The sequence below is a fragment of the Helianthus annuus genome, chromosome 9 (genome assembly GCF_002127325.2).
Source record: "Helianthus annuus cultivar XRQ/B chromosome 9, HanXRQr2.0-SUNRISE, whole genome shotgun sequence".
NCBI lineage: Eukaryota > Viridiplantae > Streptophyta > Magnoliopsida > Asterales > Asteraceae > Helianthus > Helianthus annuus.
Window position 1 is genome coordinate 178681539 of NC_035441.2, and position 21316 is coordinate 178702854.

Consider the following 21316-nt stretch of genomic DNA (forward strand, 5'->3'; position numbering starts at 1 on the left):
TAGAGATTTAAAAAAAATGTTGAGTGTTTTTTTTTTATTTTTTAGGTATTTTTTGTTGTGTTCACACTGGTTCTCGCGGTTCTCGCAATAAAGAGTGGTTCCTAACGGTCTTTCTCCTATATATATATAGGGTTAGGTTCAAATGAAAACCATATTAAGAGGTGAGAATCATGAGAACTAGGTCATCCATAGGGCTGTTCAAAAAACTCGCGGCTCGCAGTTCGTTCGAAGTTCGCTCGAAAAAAGTTCGAAAAAAGCTCGGCTCGAAAAAAGCTCGGCTCGAAATTGGCTCGGCTCGAAATTGGCTCGATGTTAACGAGCCGAGCACGAGCCAAGGTTGGTTCGGTTCGTGGCTCGCTCGTTAGTTGGCTCGTTTGGCTCGCTCGTTTGGCTCGTTATCAATATTATATATATATATATTAATATTTTAAAGTGTATTCTAAACATATTTATAATTTTTTTTGAATGGCGAAATCTCTGATATATCATATACGGCTGCCTTTTCAGTTTTCATTATCAAAACACAGTCCCAAGATGGCGATTCACTTCCCTAGTTGTCGATTCATCTTCAATAATACTCACTAATTATATATTGTTCAAATCTCATTTTCGATTTTGCCCTAACTGTGTAATCGTTCTTCTATGCGCAGGATTGCCGATTGCAGGAGTCTTCAATAATACTCGCTGTTCTTCTTTGCGATTGTTAATTGTTAATAATCGTTCTTCAATAATACTCGCTGTTCTTCTTTGCGATTGTTAATAATCGTTCTTCTTTTGTCGGTATAAGGTAACTTATATTCTTTTGTCGTTCTTCTTTGCGATTGTTAATTGTATGATTTTGCCCTATCTGTTGCTTTTTGGGTGTTTATTTACAGAATCCAAATGTTAGATCTGTTGCTTTTGACATGCTCTTCGATTTTGATTTTGATTTACTGAATACATATTCAGTGGTGATGCCCTGTTCGATTTTGACATGCTCTTCGATTTTGATTTACTGAATACATATTCAGTGGTGATGCTTACTGTTTTGATTTTGATTTACTGAATACATATTCTGAATTCAGTGGTGATGCCCTGTTCGATTTTGACATGCTCTTCGATTTTGATTTACTGAATACATATTCAGTGGTGATGCTTACTGTTTTGATTTTGATTTACTGAATACATATTCTGAATTCAGTGGTGATGCCCTGTTCGATTTTGACATGCTCTTCGATTACTTATTGTTCATTTGACAAAGATGTATTATTGTGTTATTATTTTGTAGGAACCAAGATGTCTTCAAACGTAGAATCTGTTCAGCTAAACGAGGAAGCAAATGATATGGCTGATCTCGTTGAGTTAAGTGATGAAGACAATGTCCAGATAAACGAGGAAGCAAATGATATGGCTGATGAAATTCTAGACAACGAAGGAGATGGTTCAAAACGAAAGTCTTCATCTGGAGCTTGGAGCCATTTTACAACTGTTGAAGTGCAGGAAAACGGGAAGATGGTTAAGAAACATGAGTGTATGCACTGCAAGAAAAAATATGCGCCACAAAGTTCACGGACAACGACACATCTCTTGCGACACTTGAAGAAGTGTGTGTTTGTCAAACGCTTGAAAGGTACAAAAGGTTTTATTAATTTTCAGCCGTCTGATAATGAAAATGCATCTGAATTTAATGCAATGGGTGGTTATGATCAAATGAAATGTAGAGAACTGATTGCAAAATTGATCATAGCTCATGAGCTACCTTTTTCATTCGTCGAGTATCATTGGTTTAATATCTTAATGAAGTATAATAACCCACTTTATCAAAAGGTGAGTAGGGCAACCATTAGGAAGGATTGTATAAAGGTGGTTGAATTAGAACGAGAGAAGTTGAAAAAAGTCTTAAAAAAGGTTGATATGATCTCCCTTACTAGTGATTGCTGGACTTCTAACCAAACAATAGGTTATATGTGTTTGATAGCACACTATATTGACTCTAACTGGAAAATGCAAAAAAGAATTATTGGTTTCAATGAGTTGGCACCACCACATAGTGGTGAGGTTATTTCGGATGCAATTTTAGAGTGTCTTATTAAATGGGGCATTCAAGACAAAATTGGTACAATTACTCTAGATAATGCTTCTAGTAATGATAGGGCTGCTTCAATTTTGAAAAATACTTTTCAGGGGAAGGGAAAATTGCATTTTGAGGGGATGTTTTTTCATGTGAGGTGTTGTGCTCACATATTGAATTTGGTAGTACAAGACGGATTAGGAACAATTGATTGTTGTCTTGTGAAAATTAGAGAGGGGGTCAAGTATTTAAGGAAGTCTCCGGGTCGTCTTTTAAAGTTTGGTGAAATTGCTATAACTCTTGGTATTCCAACCCGTCGATCTTTGTGCATAGATGTAAAAACTAGATGGAACTCCACACATCGAATGCTTGAATCAGCTATGCATTACAAACTTGCCTATCAAGGTTACGCATTGAGAGATTCTAACTTTGAATGGTCTCTCACCGATGACGAGTGGAATAGGGCTCAAAAGGTTTGCAAAGTACTTGAGGTTTTTTTGGATGCAACAAATTTGTTTTCGGGTACATCATATCCGACGACAAATTTGTTCCTTGTTGAAATTTTTAAAGTAAAAAAAGAGATATCTAGTTGTTATATCTCAAATGATGGTTTTTTGAAAAAGATGAGTGAGCCGATGTTCGAAAAGTTTGAAAAATATTGGGGGGAAATTGGGGTTCTTATGGCAATTGCCTCAATTTTAGATCCACGTTTCAAGAAGGTCTCAATTTCGTGGACTTTTGGTAAGTTATATCCTTCCAATGAAGTTGATGATCGGGTTGAAGATGTGATAAATAGGTTACAGTCTCTTTATGTAAAGTACTCCACCGCATTTCACATGGCTAGGGCTTCTAAGAATAACATGATGAGCACATCATCCGGGGCCCCAGACGTTCGCGATAGAATTGAAGATGATTTTTATGCTTTTCTTAAGTCAAGACCAGTTGAAAATACACAAAAAAGTGAAGTTGAGGTGTACTTAGATGAGCCTAATTATATAGTTTTAGAAAACAAAGAATTTGATGTGTTAAGCTGGTGGAGTCAAAATTCCAGCAAGTTTCCAGTTTTAAGCAAAATGGCTCGTAACATTTTTAGCATTCCAATTACAACGGTTGCCTCGGAATCGGCATTTAGTGCCGGAGGACGTATACTAGATGACTACCGAAGCTCTCTCACAAAAGATATGGTCGAGCTTCTAGTTTGTGGAGGCGATTGGATAAAGGCCACATCAAAAACAACTATTCAAACATTACAAGTAAGTTTATATTTATATTTATCGTTCATCTTTAATTTTATAATTTTATTACTAACATTTTTATTTTATTTATGCGTAGCAATTGGCAATGGAAGAAGAAAATTTAGAAGTTCCAATCCCGACAAGTGACGATGCATTTAATTGAAGTGAACTTGGTTGTTTTCTGTTTTGGTATTATGTTTTGAACTTGGTTATTTCCTGTTTTGGAATTATGTTTTGAACTCGTCTGTTTACTTTTTTACTTTGGTTGTTTATGTTTTGAACTTGGTTGTAACCAATTTTGGCATTATGTTCCTTCATTCATATTATCATGTTCCTGTACTTCAACAGTTGGTATTATGTTCCAGCAATTTTTGAGTTGTAACCTGCATTTAGGGAATGGGGGCTGCATTTTTATTATGTTCTTGCATTTATGTTATATTCCAGCATGTTTCAATGAGTGATTTTTTCAAGTTCTTTTCCAGCAATAAAACTATTGTCCAGGTATAAATGTGTTAGTTTTTGAACATTTTTTTTTTAAACCGAGCTGGCTCGTCGAGCCGCGAGCTGGCTCGAACTTATTTCGAACCGAACTCGAGCCCTTATATCCGGCTCGCTATAATTATCGAACCGAGCCCGAGCCGGCTCGTTTAGCTTCGAGCCCGAGCCCACACTGGCTCGGCTCGGCTCGTTTACACCCCTAGTCATCCAAAAGATTTTCTAAAAAATCAAAATTTCTCAAAAATCTTAAAAAAATCACTAGTTTCAGCAAAAAAATAAATAAATAAATAAAAATGTTGCATACACAAATTTACATGAGGTGTAAAAAATATTTATCATCGTGACAAAATTTACATTAGCGCGTAAACAAAACTTACATCAGGCAAAACTACCGACTCGATAATTTTTTTGTTTGCTTTTTTTTATAGATGTGTTTATAATATTTTCATCTACGTTTGAGCAAATAATTGTGACCCAACTCGCGCGGAAAGCAAAAGTTCTTATGGTTCTCATAACCTGTAGTGGTTTTCATTTGAACTGAAATATATATATGACATGTATTTCGTTTAATTAGTACACGTGACTCATCTTTTTCATAATTTGAACAAATATTAAGTCTCCCAACCATCATGTGTGACATTAAAAAATCGACATAAAATCTGTAAAATAAAAAAAAAAATTGAAATATTAAAGCATAGGTATTTTAAACCTTACCTACTAAAACTAATGTAGCTAAGCTAGCAGACGTTGCAAACCCTGCCACATTGGATCTCGATCTACATCTACATCTACATCTAGAGGCAGTTAAAAACCAAACACTTGATATATATTTTTTATGCGACCAGATCTGCTAAATCCACTTGAAAGTTCATGTAATCAGACAAAAGCTACTTACAATGTCAGCCCCCTTCAACAAAATCATAATTATGTGTTTTTTTTTTCTGTAAAAAATACAATATTTATTTATTTTCATATTATAACTTTTTATATGAATGTTTATGAAATAAGAGAACTAAAATTAAATGTGACGTGAGACTAGTAGAAAAGCTAAATACACGGTTGTATGGACAATGTGTAGAAAGATGTAACCAGTCAATAGTGTAGATTTTTTTTTAATTATTTAAGTCTTGAGATAATAAGTACATGTATAGATGGTCAAACACAAAAAGGAATCATGATGAATCACCAAAGTTGTTTCTGGTAGTACAAGTCACAATTTTAATTCTTATTTTCTAAAATTCCATGAAACAAAAATCTACGGTTGTTAAAAGTAAGAAATAAATATAAAGTAGGCCAGTTTTTGTAAGTTCGAACCTTACGGTTCATGAAATAAAAAATGATTAAAAAGTACTCGTGATTTTGATTTTACTAGGTCTTTGTGTAGTCATAACCCTTTTCCTCAAACATAATCTCCCCCTCTCCCACAACCTCCCATAATATATGTGTAATGGATAACCCACTATAACACCAGGGGCGAACCTAGGTGAAGCTCAGGGTGGGCGGGCGCACCCCTTGAAAAAAGAAATTAAGTGTATTTTTTAGGCAAAAAACCCGACCGCACCCCCTGAAAATATGCTTGAACCACTTATCTGCACCCCCAGCAAATAATTTCTGGGTCCGCCACTGTATGACACCCCCTTCAATTATAGATATATATATGTATGTATGTATATAGGTGTGTAAGAGAAACCAAAACAATAACCCCGGTATGACCATTAGCGAAGCCACGCCCCCCCCACCCCCTAATTTTCCCGAAACCGGGGGGGGGGGGGGGGAACGTATATACGTATACGAAAGTACTATTCATAAAACTACGCATCGAAAAGTTCGGGAGGTCGGGCGCCCCCCGAGATACACTATCCTACGCCCCTGGGTATGACCATCACGCGTAACCCATAACCCTCCAACATAACCCCTCATAACTCCCATGAGGCGGTGTTCCAGGCGTTATTGGGGCACCATAGGCCCTTTTCACCCCCTCATAGCGCTTGCTTACGCATGACCTGAAAAAGGTGAAAACTTTTACAGTTTACATGTGTATAATTCTTTAAATTCTATAGGATTTACATCTACATTAATTTAAAGAAATTAGGAATTTACTTAGGCGTTTAGACTTCTATAAATGTTCATGTGATGTTTGTATATCTATATAGTGCTATAGATAAAGATTTAAATTCTATAGAATTTACTTTTACAGTAATTTAAAAATATTAGGAATTTCCTTGACGTTTAGACTTCTATAAATGTTTTATGTGATTTTTTGTATATCTATAAAGTGCTATAGATGAAAATTTAAGAAGTTTACACACTCTTAACTCCTTTATTTACTTTTTATTAAAAGAAAAGTTACAATAAAAAGACATGTAAATAAATAATTCAGTTTTACTACCTAATATCTAGGGGCAGACCTACTAGTAATGGCGGGGGCAATAGTCCCCTCTCATCCGGAAAAAAAAAAAAAAAAAACATTGTAGTTTTTTGCAAAAATTCTGATCCGACCCTTAAAAGTTTGGTTAATACATTTTGTTTGTGATTTCCCGTTGGGATTACACATCAAATTTTGTTGGGATTACACATCAAGTTTTATTCATTGGATTATATATATTCAATTATGAGAGACAATATATAAAAAAAAAGTTTTAAGAAAAAAGTCTAGAAAATAGTCATGAACGCTTTTACCCTTTTTACCTTAACGCTCTGTTCCCGAGTTAACTTAACGAGGGATAAGAAAAGAAAGCAAAAATGAGAAAGGAAAGGACGAGAAAGGAAAAAAAAAAGATGACTTTCCCACCGTTTCCTCCCAAATCGGAAGGAAAGAAAAATTAAAGAATTTAGCCTAGTTTTCCTGTCATTTCCTTTCTTTTCCTTTCTTAAATGAAACTCGGGAACACGACATGTTTTATTTTCCTTTCTTTTCCTTCCTTAAATGAAACTCTGGAACACAAAATATTTTTACTTTCTTTCTGTTTCCTTTCCTTTCCTTCCGTTAGTAAACTCTGGAACATAGTGTAAAAGCATTTTTTTTATATCAACACATAATAAAATATTTTTAAAAGAAATTATTCCGGTGACTTGGTTGAAAACATTGTAAATTTTCATTCTAGATCAAGATCTACACTTTTATATGATGATTTAAATTAGCTGAAGATTCGTTTTTTTTCCTTTCAAAAATGCTTTCATAGTGTTAAAATAATTGATTATAAAATACAGGAAAAAGGTAAGGGAGGGAGATCACGTGATATCGCGTGACAAGAGGGTATGTGGAGAATATGATTTGGATTTTGGTATACTTCATCATCCATGTTATGGAGTATGGGTGTTATTTTACTTAAATTAGGTTACAAGTGTGTCCATTTTGGGGAATCTAAGCACGAGATAGGATTAGAGGGTGTCACATGATATATATAGTATAATAATATTATGTGTAGTGACCCGGTCCATTGGAGAAATTCTTTTAAGCATTATGTTTAATGCCAACAAGTTTTAAATTTGATTCCACTTTGTCAAAAGATATCAAATATCATAGTCCGGATATTGTGTGGAAAGCTTTTTTTTTTTTTTTTTAAACGATGGACTTCATGCATAATGTTATCATACTCTTTAGATCGGAGAGTCACGTATTGCCCTACTTTGGCCAGACTATATTGTCTTAACTAGGCCCACGCTGGCTTCAAAGTTTGCTTTTTGGGCGTTACCCCGAGAAACCATACCGCCGGCTACCACTTGACAGTCAGTTAGACGTATATTTTATTTTACCAAAATAATTCTTTCCAACAAAGATTTAAGTATTAAAAAATTAAGTTATACGTTGCTTGTCCTCTTATTCTGCTCAAATCAGGATTTTTTTTTGTGAATCCTTGAATAAGAGTGAAAGTAAAATGGTCTTGTTTGAAATGAGAGTGGATATGAGAATGTGCGTGATTCAAAATGAGAGTGGAAGATAAATATATAAAGGTTTAAAAATTGATTTAAAAAAAATAAGAGTAAACTGTAACTTTACCTCCTGTGGTTTGGGGGCGCTGACACTCTTACCCTCTATTTTCAAAAAAAAATGTTGCCTTACCCATCGACTAGTTAAATAGTTTTTGATGATCTTATGTGCATTATTTGAATTGGCTACTATATATCAGAATGATCTTATATGCATTTGTTGATCTTATGTTTGACATTGTAGTGTTAGTAACCATTGTTTGTTCTTGTGACTTTGGATTGTCAAACCATTGTTTGTTCATGTGACTTTGGATAGTCAAACCATTGTTTTATGGATGAGAAACATACAGAAAGGTCATTCTTTTTGCATTCTTTGTGGATTATACCTTGATTAGGATTACATGTTCATCATAACAAGAATTGGATCATACATGTTGATTGCCTATTATATATTGATTAGGATTACATGTTGATAATTTGATTACATGTCCATCATCACAGTTTTGAAAATGATCAGGAAATGATTAGGATTAGATGTTGAATGTGACTTTGGATAGTCAACCAATTGTTTTGTAGTTGAGAAACAAACAAAAGGTCATTCTTTGTGGATTAAACCTTGATTAGGATTACATGTTGATCATTTGATTACATGTTCATCATCACAGTTTTGGAAATCATCAGGAATGATTAGGATTAGATGTTGAATCGTTTGATTAGGAAATGAACACATGCCATGATATGTTGATTAGGATTAGATGTTGATCGTTTATTAGGATTGGATGTTCTACATTTGCATCTGAAAGATCAAACAGGAATTGGCTTTACAATTTAAGGCATTGACTTTGCTAGGGTCAAACAATTTAAAGTGTTGACTATCCAAGGTCAAACAGTTAAGTGGGAATGAATAAGAATAATTTACGGTGTAAACCGTTTGTTGTTACAAAGACCAGGGGGTAAAAAGAAAGGGTAAAAATGTCATTTCGCATCACAACTAACAAAACGGTGATGTCATTTAATAGCAGGGTCCAAAGATCGATGCAATTGGGACTAGTCGATGGGTAAGACAACATTTTTTTTTTGAAAATAGGGGTAAGGGTGTCAGCGGCCACACAAGGGGTAAAATTGCAGTTTACTTAACAAATAAATACCGTTACTTGAGTCCTTGACTCCGTCCCAACCCTAGCACCCCTCCCCCTTTGGTCAGCGATTCACAAGCCTAAGAGGGTGGTGGTTCAATGGATAAAGTGGACTAGGGCTGTAAGTCACTTCACACAACTGCTTTTTATGGATTCTGGTCTCTCTTTCGAGTTATGCCTGATAACAATGATCGCAAATTCAAAAGTTTAACGTCCATAATGGATGAAAACCCATACTAGGCATGAAATAGTGATGGTCGAGAAAACCATAAGAACAATATACAAAATTTCTCACAGTCTTGGGTGGAAGGTGAAATATTTGCAAAGTATGTAACCTTGCATGTAATTTACTCTATAGCTATCCTTACACTTACCCTTTGGTTTTAATTCTTATCAGGATGAAACTGTCGTCCAAGTTTGTTAAGACATAACTATCACGAGTAGTTTGGTAATTATAATAAACTAGTCTTTAGGACATGCGCTTTGCGGGGGGATTGTTAAACCGAACCAAAAGTAGAAGTAAAAACGTTGGACCATGCACACACGTTGCAGCGTGTCAACTTGCATAAATTAGATTGAAACATAAAACGTATAAAAGAATAACTAAGTCGACTTAGGACCCATGCATTGCCATAGGGTCGTTAAACCGCAAAACAAATAACGTAAAACTTTGAACCATACATGTGCCTTGTAGTGTGTTAACTAACAAAATTTAGATTCAAATTGAAAACGACAACTTTGAAAAAGATGAAAAGTATATGAGACCAAAGTTGAAAGTGAAAAGTGTTTGAGTAAAAATGAAAAAGGTTCTGTGACCCCGGTGTAAAAGTGTAAAACACAAAAACTATAAGTGTGAAAATTGTAAAAAAAAATGAATTGTAACTCTTGCTAACAAACCAAAACTTAAACTTGGTTAAGTAGGTTGAACTGAAATGTGCTTTTGCTAACTGTACTCAAAGCGCTATGGTGACCTATACAAAATTGAATAGTACATTCAACTTACAAAACCTTTTTGTGAATTAATATAGGGGAAATATTCAAATGCAACTTCTCCATGTGAGTATGTTGTCCTATAGAAAATAGTACAACTCCGCTAAGCTTTATGTTCAAGTCTATGAAGCACATTTGGATCTTCCTACCACATAGAATGTTGCTTTACACCTGTCATATCTTCCCTCTTCATATGGTATCTTATGTTTAGACCATGCGTAATGGGGCAATGCCACAATGACGTGGATGTTACCCCGGTGTTGAACACCGCCCCAAAGGGCATTATGGATTGTTTTTCTCAGGTGGAATACCCACGGTCAAATGACCGTTAAGTTAAAAAACAAATTTTTATATAAATATATATACACACACAACCCACTATTTTAAACACATAACAACCCAAATTTCTCACTAAAACTTGTTTTATAATCTCAGTGGCAAAAAGAGCTTGGACCGAAGCTTAAGACATAGCCTTGACAATGGCTTGGCTGAACGTGACCGATGGTTTAAGCACGTATCCGTTTTTTATGAAAGTCTTTAACGGTTTTCACCAACGTTTGGGTGAAACTAATCGGTCGGTAGCCTAAGTAACATCATGGCAGAGGGATTTAAGAGTTAATCTTGCAAAAGTTAATCAAATCTTTAACCGCCTGGTGCTACTCGGTGTTGAGGGAAACGAGGCGGAACGGATTGGCACAGCCTTAGCGAGTACCAAATGGTCCATGGAAAAATATTTAGGCACATGGCATGCTGATAACTAATAAAAAACAATCCTGTTGGCAGCAACCAATACCGCTTCCATGTCTCGATTGTGACGATTCTAGGGTTGATGATTAGTTTTAAATTTATTTTATGTAGTCGTTTAAATTTTAATTTATGTAGTCATTTTAATTAATTAAATTTAAATATTCAAATGGTTATATTTCAAGGAACTATATTCCAATGGCTACATTTCGAACAACTAGATTTCAACGACTATATTTCAAACGCTATAAATACTTGTACTTCTTAACCAACATTTGCACTTCTCAATTCACATTTCAATAGAGATACTTCTAATATATGAGTGGCAGTTATCCATTTACGATCGAACTAGTCGGACCTTCAAACCCTCACCGACCAAACCATGGATGCTCAAACCCCCCACCTATAAACCCTTATCTATCGTCCTCAAACTCCAAAAGTCTACCGTCCTCAACACCCTAGCGATTTAAATGCGGAAAAGTTAAACCGAGTGAATGATTATACCTTTAGTCAACTACGATTTAACAGAATACGAATTGGGGAGAGGCATCGTCCTCGAGTAGCTAACGCCCATCCTATAGTTGCAAACCATCCTCCTATAGCAAACCCTCATTAAGTTATAAATTATCATAATGTACACCAGTTTAACTATTTTATATAAATGAACAAAAAAATCATATACTAACTAAAATTAGTCTAAATCTGCTACATAAAGGTAAGAAGAACAAAAAAATAATCATATACTAAACTAAATTAGTCTAAATCTGCTACATAAAGGTAAGAAAAGAGGGTCGTTATGTAGGCAAACACAATGATGGTTTGAAGAGGTGTGCATGGAATTCTAGAGATGTTCCATCCATTTCTTTTCGTGCCAACTTTCAAAGTTTTTATCATCAATTTACAATTATGATCGATTTATAGAATCTATATAATTATCAATGATAGATGCATGATTTTCCACTATAAAATCATCATAAAAGTATTTTCCACAAGTGGTTGAGAGTGATATTTTCACGATGGACAATGTTATAGATTTAGTAGGTTAGTAGGTGCCTCATATCTGAGTTAGCCATAAAAAAATACATTTTTTTCTAAATTTATGTTTCTTGTTATCTTATTTACTATGGTTATGTTATTATAAAACTTCTTAAGATTTAAACAGATGCATACACCACTTGTACATTATTACTTCTTAAGTCTAAACAGATGCATTCCCTTTTACATAAGATTTAGATTCACTAAGACCTAAAGTTATATGTACTATGGTTCCAACAAATAATCATTAGAGGTTTGATTACTACAATCATTATTCTTCTTTCTCATCTTTCCTTTCTATGTCTTGTAGTTAACAATAATCATTTATTACAACGATAATATCTCAAATTAATGACTTCTTATCGACCACTAAGTTTGAGTTGAGCTAACGTCAATTTACACTAAGGTCGATAACAATACAAGTTGATATGATTCTTATGCTATATGTCCAATGTGGCGTTGGAAGAACAACTTGCATTTAACTTTATTCATCCTGTTGCTTGACAAGGCAACTTATTTTTTATAAATTTGGATAAATATATAAATTTCTGTTTATATAAGTCTCAAATAATAAGTTATAAGAAGTCTTCATGTATGACACAGTACTCAACCACCAATGTTACCCAGGAAAGATATGAATTCTAATGATAAGTGAGTTATGTCTGAGGGATCATTTGTCAAACCTCAATATGGTTTTATAGCAAAGAATATTTAAGATGCTTGTTCTAAAATACGCTTTTTTTATATAATGTTTTCATTTATTAAATTTAGTTAATTCTAATAAGTTTTCAATTATATTTTTATAGTGAATAATGTATATTTGAGAAGAAATTTAATGTGAGAAGAAAAACAAGAAATGACATATTAGTAAAATACTATTTCATTTATAACTCATATCATTAATTTTTCTCTCTTTAATTAATTAGTCAACTAATCATTAATTATCTTACATATAATCTACAAAACCTACACATATCAAAATTTCCCTACATATACCCTACGCATTATAGAATTTTATCCTACACATTCGAAATTTATCATACATACCTTGAAATATATCCTACACAACTCGTAATTTATCCTACACAACTAGTAATTTATTCTACACTTTAAATTAAGTTGTTTTAATTTGGAAAAATATATATTTTGAAAAGGAGTTACAAATTTAATTTAGTTAATTATTAAAGGGGAAGAATACAAATTAATGATTTATGTAAGTTTACCAATATACTTTTATATTAAAATTAGAGTAGAATGCACGGATAGTCCTTGTGGTTTTGTAAAATAACACCTATAGTCCCCAACTTTTGGAAATTACACCGGTGCTCCTTGTGGTTTGACAGTTTGCTACTCGGATAGTCCCTAGAGTGGATGTCCATTAGTTTTCTCTGTTAAATCTATGTAAAATGACAAATTTGCCCCTTGCTTTTATTAAAATATAAAAAACTAATTAATCATTTAACAACCACAATCAGCTAAAGCAAAATTCCTAAATGCTTCGACAAGATCCGATCTAGTTAAATCAGAGTCAGAAATTGAAAACATATGCAGAGACAAAGTTTTAGCATCAACGAATTAAACCCTAAATCTGTTTATTGTTCATTAATTGAGCACAGAAGCAATTAACTATGATATTATTAAATAGACATTTAATCTGTGTATGTGTGAATGAATGAATATTATTTATTTAAGGTGGTTACCTCCGATGGAAAAATGGCAGCGAGGAGAGAGGCAGGGTGAACTTGTAACGGCATGGCGGCGGCGGCAGTTGTTGTGGCGGCGTAGCAGAAGAAGCCGCTTCAGTAACCCTATACGACGCCGGTGGTTGTAAACGGTTCTTTGGTTGATGGTTTGTTGTGGAAGACTTTATTAGAGAAATAATTCACTAATTGTTTCTCTCTCTCTGATCGATCTATCTCTCTCTCTAGTTGTTTCTCTCTCTAAATGTGGTGGATGAAGGGATCTGGGATACAGGAAGGAGTTCAGGTGACGAATATGGAGTTGCAGGTGGTGGTAGCTGGTGGTAAGTGGTGGAGGCAGGTGGTGATGAGTGTGTGTGTGAGAGAGAGACATCAGGGCTTTGTGAATAAGAAGGTTGGTGGGTCCCACTTTTAATTTTAATATATTTATTTTAGTGTTTCAGTTTAATACCAAGGGCATGTTGGTCATTTTACATGAAGTTAACGGAGAAAACTAAGGGACATCCACTTTAGGGACTATCTGAGTAACAAACTATTAAACCACAGAGAGCACCGGTGTAATTTCCAAAAGTTGGGGACTATATGTGTTATTTTACAAAACCACAGGGACTATCCGTGCATTTTACTCTTAAAATTAAATGCAAATATTAAATGAAGTAAAATAAAGCATTCTTATTGGTTGAAACTTTTTCTTTTTTCTTCTTACAAAAAAAATTATTCTCATTTGAACTCTCCAGATAATGTATATAACTATAAATAGAAAACAAATGCTTAGTACTTTGTATTTGTGGACAAACTAACATTAATCCTACTTATGTTGCAGCGAGGTCGTAAAACCGTATAAAATAGCGCCATGGCCGGCTATAATGGTGTGCGGGGAGAACTTTCGCACAAGGCTCGTGATTTCGAGGGGCATGAGATTTTTTTTAAAAATCGATATATATATATATATATGTTATTTTTTTAAAAATAAAATGTAAACACATTTCAATTCCAATATAGGCCCATTATCAAATATTTTTTAATGGTTTATAATTTAGCTCACAAGACATTAGGTTTATTAGCCCAATATTAATATGATTTTAATAAAAATTATAACATACGACGGCAATTCAAAGTTGAAGAGAATTTCATAGTAATTTATTTCTTGAGTAAATTGTTATTTTAGTCCCTGAGGTTTGACTAAAATTGTCACTTTAGTCCAAATAGTTTTTTTTCTTGTCATTTTAGTCCAAATAGTTATGTTTCTACCATTTTAGTCCCTGACTTTTGTCATTTTGTGTCATTTTCATCGACCACCACCACCTCCCACCATCCACCCCTTCACAACCTTCTATCATCTGTAACGCCCATATTATCGTAAGGTCAAAACAACATTAGGAACGCTAAAAATATAAACTTTCATACCGTGACATAGATTTTTACCAAAATGCCCTTATGATTAATCATAAGGCTTGCAACCACCAAAGCGTTTTACACAACATTTGTTCAAACTACCCAAACCATAACTACCAATCTAACTTACTTACAAAAGACGTTAAATATAAAGTGACATTTACAACCCAAAAAGAGTTTGGACCTGTTCAACATTTAAACATAACCGGAAGCGCATAAAGGGCATGAGGCGTAGCGTGTTCGATCCAAGCTCGCCTTCATCAAAGATGGAATTTACCTATCATTCAAAACACAAATAAGTTCATTAGTACAAACTCTTTCAACGTTATAACTTTACATACCAAATCATCCTTTATTTGACCTATTAACAAATTTTAGCAAAAATTCATTCTTTTTACCATTTACTCCTTTCAACTTGCATTTCCGTTAAGAACGGACATTTCGCATAACCTTTCACCATCAATAACTTTAATCCACAATGACCCGTCTACAACGAATCATTTCACATCCATTTTTTAATCTCATTATTCATTCATTTTGACCCGTTCATAATGGGTCATCTTACATACTTCAAAATTGTATAATTCACAACTAGCAACAATAAAATGAAACAATTTGCCATACTCTACATAATAACTAAACGAAGTTCATATGAACTTACCGTGATCTTGCGTTCCTAGCATCTTGAATTGACTTGTATCTTCTTCTTTCTTACTCCTATACATTACAACTTCGTATGTTGAGCTTTCATACATATTCATTTCTTATGCATTCTTCATTGTACATTATGATGCTAATTAACCATAAGTACTTTTATCAATGTCATTATACATCGATTTAGCAAGTATTCGTGTAAAACCACAACTAAACCAATTAAGGCATTTCATCGAACATGTTGTGTGTGTATCATCTACAAAGCATAATGTACAAGTAACTTAAGCACATTTTTCACATTTCATCCATATAACAAATTCATAACTCCAAAAATAATCACTATAGCCATATATCGTTTGTTCTATATCAAATTCTCACAAAATACTCATTCCAAATTACTTCAATTATTAACATTGCACTAATTTGCACAAGATTTTCTCTAACTTGATCATCCTATAACATACAAGTGGGTTTTTATCCCAAATCATCAATATAGACAAAATTAAGCATATCATAACTTCTACACATTGATATTAACTAATATTCATTTTCAATTTCGTAATACATTCACGGATTACACAGAACCTACTTCACCAAAAACCGTTAAATCATGAAATTCTACTTACTTGATGTTATGTACATCAATCGACTCGAATTCTCGTTCTGATCAAAAGCCTTAAAACATCGGTTCGTAATTCGGAAAAAAAATTAACCCCGTTAAGCTATTTTAACGGCGGACTATTTTACAAAAAAAAATTGACCAGATCGGATTATTATCGGCCAATAACTGACTTGGAGTTATTATCAGCCAAATTGAGTTAGGTGGGATTATTTATTTCCAATTCGCCTTAAAAAGCAGGAACAGAAAGATAAATAAAACCTATGTATAGAAGTAAAACAAGAAAAAGTTAAGCATCATTCTTCATCTAGCAATCTTGATCCAGTACATACCTTTTTGTTCATTCGGCCAAAAGAAACAATTCAGATTAATAAATTATATTCACAACACAAACCTAAGTACTTTCGTCATTGTTAATTTCATGCAGTCGTGTCGTGATTGTTTGAAAGTTATATATTACATGTACGTAAGCATCATCATTTATATTTTAGGTCAAAAGAGAGTTTATAATACAAGTTTAGAATAAACAATTTGAATATAATTCGGCTTTATTCGTTATTTTGATCAATAAAATAGTTATAACGTACACTAATAATTGCATGCATGCATGTATTTGCAAAAACAAGTTGGTTTCTTTTCGGTGATTATTGGTTCATAATATTATAAACACAAATTAGTTAAAGTGAAAGATTGAGATATTAATTGAAAACTAAGGCCTTTAATCTCCAATTATGTGATATCTAGTCAAGTCAAAACTATGAATAGATTCACCAAACTTTGAGTTAAATGCCATTTTAGTCCCTGTGGTTTGGGCCATTTTGCCAGTTTAGTCCAAAGGTTTCATTTTTAACCTGTGGGTTCAAAAAGGTTTCACAGTTGTCATTTTAGTCCACTGGATTAACTTCATCCATTTTTTCTGTTAACGAGAAGGTCAATTCGGTCATTTTATATGGCTGAATTGCCCTTTTAATTAGTTAACAAAATTACATACAAAATGACCGAATTGGCCTTCTCGTTAACAGAAAAAATGGATGAAGTTAACCAAGTGGACTAAAATGGCAACTGTGAAACCTTTTTGGACCCACAGGTTAAAAATGAAACCTTTGGACTAAATTGGCAAAATAGTCCAAACCACAGGGACTAAAATGGCATTTAACTCCCAAACTTTTATAAAGTTTTGCTTCTATTTCTTTAAGGTGTAAGGGGTGTATGCCTAAAGCGATTAGGCAAAGTTTTCCCCCACCCAATCATATTGTGCCATGTAATTTGCCTATTACCCAAAAAACATAAGAGGTGCACGCCTAAATTAAGATTAGGCAAACTAATTTAAAAAAAAAATAATGATTTGTTGATATAACTATGGGTCCCACTACTTACCCTCCCTCTTCTTTTCCGCAAACGGCAAGCATTCCCCGAAAAGAACCCTCCATCATCTTTGCCGCGCTGCATATTTCCCTTGGCGGTGGACTCCCTAATCGGCAAAGGGTATGCCGATTACCTTTGCCTAACCCACCCCTTACACCCTTATATAATATTCCAAATGTTTGCTAGAAGTTATAACTCTTACATATTTTTATTACAGATTGTTGATAATCCCAGTAGGAATGCACAAAAAGACATACATAGTTTTCAACAATAACCTTTTTAAAACTAATTTGGAAATATAAACAAAACATAATTAATGTGTTGTAATTTTTATTTTTTTTTGGAACGCCAATATCATTAGAAAGGCACCCAACTAGCAAGAAGCTAGATAGGGGCCAAAGAGACAAAACAACAACAGGAAAGAAAACGAAAAATTACACATCAAAAACTTTCTAATTCGGCCAATCAACCGATAACGATTTGGTAATATCTCCAATAGTCTTGTTGATCTTCATCGGTTCATTTCAAAGCAAGCTTTGTTCCGAGCGAACCATATGGTCCACACGCGGTTAGAATGATGGATTGAAAACTCTCTTTATTTTATCATTGCCGTCGACATATTTGTGCACCACAAAAAGATCATGTACCGAGAAGGTGTATATTTGCAGGATTTTGCACCACCCACTAATACTTTGCCAAATTATAGTTGCCGCAAAACATGAGGTGAAAACATGATCCGCTGTCTCATTCTCCGAGTTGCATAGATAACATGTGTGGTAATTTGTATTGTTTCGTATTAGGCAAACTAAGAAGCTATATCCATCACCTCTCCTATATAATTACAGGTTGTATCCTCTTTGTATCGTAGATTTGTACTGTATAATATAATACAACAAACACACCGTATATCTTGCAGTATTGATTTTAAATAAAGGTAAGGCATGAAAAATAAAATTACATATATAGATTGAAGTTATTGGAAGGTTCCTTCCTTGTTTTAAGGTTAACTTTTGTTCTTTCGGCTCCAAAGATATGTTTTATTAATAACGCTGTTTAAATCAAAGGGGAACGTTGCTTTCAACAACGTACTTGAAGTAATGCATTTCAATTTAATGGTGCTTATTTGTACACAGCATGCATGTGCTGTGATCATAAAATGTGATATCTGGCTTTAAAAGTTTTTAATTTATTTTTTTAATGATTCTTTTGATGAGCCGCTTTGTTAAAATGGTATTCACTTAGGAACCACTTACTTGAAAATGAATCAATAAAACGGTACTAATGCGTTTGCAATCTTGTCTCAAAATTTTAAAAATTATACAACATCGTGTGTTATTTTATAAGTTTGTTTTTAATTATTTCATCTCGTTATAAATATAGGATAAAGTTATTTTACAAAATTTTCTAAAAAATAAAAAAGAGTAGAAAGACACAATGAATCGCAAAATATAAGACGATGCTTAAAAATATAACACATTGTCGAGAAAAAAAAGCACAAATATAGAAAAGATATAATGATAAATAAAAAGACACAATAATCTAAACAAACATTTTAAAATCTACAAGCTAAACTTTTAAAAGCGAAAACCTAAAATCTTATATCGTATAGTTCGATGAGACGATTTTAATGTCGCTTGAATGAGGTAAATTAGAATCCCTTTAATACTTTTTTTACGACTTCTTATGCTTAGGGCTTTGTATTTGATGTTAACCCTTTAAATATATACTATTTATGTCGTTATAAATATATACTATTGTTTGGGTTATAAAGTATTAGAAGTCACAACCAAACTTAAAAAAAGTAAATATATTATTTTTGCAAGTCTAACAAAAGATGTCTTAGAGAATGCATACGCTTTTCCATAAAAGAATACTATAAGAAACAAAGCATGATACACAACATTATATACGATAAAAATATTTTATAATCCCATTAATTTATAAAAGGTGCTGTGTCGTCCTAATCAAATGCAACGTCTTTTGTCGTATCAATGTGTCGTTGGTGGTGATGGGGTTGTCTTGAAAATACTGAATTTTAGAGATAAACTAACAAAAATCTCAACTAAACTTTATAAAGAATAATTTTTTAATAGCTAAATGAATCATTTAAATGAGCTATTAGCAAAAGTTAACACATCGGGTTCACTTGTTTTTAAACGAGGAAAACCCTCACCTAGGACCGAAGCCAGTAAACACTCGCCCAAAGACACGGCAGTACAGTGAGGTAAAACTCGTTCAGTTCAAGGATCGAAATAGTGATCGTCGCCTACTCCCAACTAGCTCATTGGCATATTATATTTTGGAATATTGGATTTAAATACCCTCAACTCTCATCAATTAGCCGATAGCACTCTCAATTTTCAATTTGTACCACAACACTCCTAACTTTCAACTTATTTTCCGCTGCCACTCTCAAACTAACTGAACCCTAACCCAGTTAGTTGATATCAAATGACACATCACTAAACAAGTGTCACATCAAATGTCACGTCAGCTAAAGGCGTCACGTCATATGCCACATCAGCAAAAAAATGACATCTCAGATGCCATGCCAGCAAAATTGTCATGTCGGATGCCACATCAACAAAAAACTAACTGGGTTAGTGTTCAGTTAGTTTGGAAGTGACAGAGGAAAATAAGTTGAAAGTTGGGAGTGTTGTACAATTCGAAAGTTGAGATTGTTATCGGTCAATTGATGAAAGTTTGGGTTATTTAGGTCCCGTGTCTTATATTTTATGTTAGAGTAAACTGCCACAATGGTCCCTGAGGTTTGGTCACTTTTGTCATATTAGTCTAAAACTCAAACCTTTTGAATCTGGGTCCCTATGGTTTTAATTTTGTTGCCATTTTTATCCAAAATCAAAATCTGGTCAGATTTTTCAGTTAACATCCAAATTTTCTGTCTTTTTCCTCCCTTTTAATGAACGGCAAAATGGTCTCTTAAGGTTTTATTACAACAAATTAAAAAAATCTGACTATTTTGCCCTTAATTAAAATGGAGGAAACAAACAAAAAAATTGAATGTTAACTGAAAACTTTGTCTAAATTTTGCTTTTCGATGAAAATGGTGTTGTATAATTGGTCTAGAACAAGTAACTCGAAGAAATAACAAACCTGGAACCCGAATTGAAATTGCAAGTTTTGTGATAAACCTGGATTAATCTCTGAATCGTATAAGAACTATCAGATAAACATATTTGCGGGTTACAGTTACACGCAATGATTTATCGGATCATACAGATTTCACTCTTGTTGGAATTGGGATTAAGCACAAAAATATGTAACCGTAAGTTTTCCAATTTCCTTTATGCGTCTGATGTATCTGATCGAGATCGAGAGAACCCTGAAGTCATTAGACTTCATGCCCATAAATACAATATAGTGGACATTTTATTAAGTCATCGGCCCAAACGTTGATTTATAAATTGGACTTCATTGTCCATTATTAAAATTAACGTATTTTATTAAGTCATCGGCCCAAACGTTGATTTATAAATTGGACTTCATTGTCCATTATTAAAATTAACGTAATGGATTTTATTACTTTTCCCATAATCATAATGGCTATCTTCATTCCAAACAAATTAAACAATTTTTAATGGAAAAAACCATTTAATGAACGTTAAACTCAAAACAATATAAGAAGCTCACTTTTAAACAATATTAATTAACTAATTAATAATTAGAAACAAGGCCCAAATAATATTCGTGTTAAACAAGCTCGCACTCCCGCGTCACCTACTTGATTAAACTCTAATGTTATTTCCTCGATCGGCAAGTTAATTCAATACCCTAAAATCCATTGATAACACTAAAATTACCAACAAATGGCAACAAAATTGAAACCACAAGGACCCGAATCTGTGACATGACAAAGCGTAGGCCGTAGTGACAACTTTAAGTTGGGCTTTAATTTTCTGGACTTGAACTTATCCATCTTTTGAGTTTTGATTACTTTCGTTGAT

At 33.5% G+C, this 21316-nt stretch overlaps 1 protein-coding gene across 1 annotated transcript; it reads left to right on the forward strand.

Annotated features, from left to right (window-relative positions):
* The first annotated feature begins 1275 nt into the window (after window positions 1–1275).
* On the forward strand, window positions 1276–3448 carry LOC118481848 (zinc finger BED domain-containing protein RICESLEEPER 2-like). The gene is made up of 2 exons (XM_035977152.1): window positions 1276–3303; window positions 3383–3448. Exons 1-2 carry the CDS (start codon window positions 1276–1278, stop codon window positions 3446–3448), a joined length of 2094 nt encoding a protein of 697 aa, XP_035833045.1.
* Window positions 3449–21316: the final 17868 nt, after the last annotated feature.

What these genes read in the sequence shown, in the direction of transcription:
- LOC118481848 (XM_035977152.1), top strand. Translation starts at nt 1,276, where the DNA reads ATGTCTTCAAACGTAGAATCTGTTCAGCTAAACGAGGAAGCAAATGAT. An exon ending in CAACTATTCAAACATTACAA is followed by an intron (nt 3,304 to 3,382) that starts GTAAGTTTATAT and finishes ATTTATGCGTAG; the next exon opens with CAATTGGCAATGGAAGAAGA.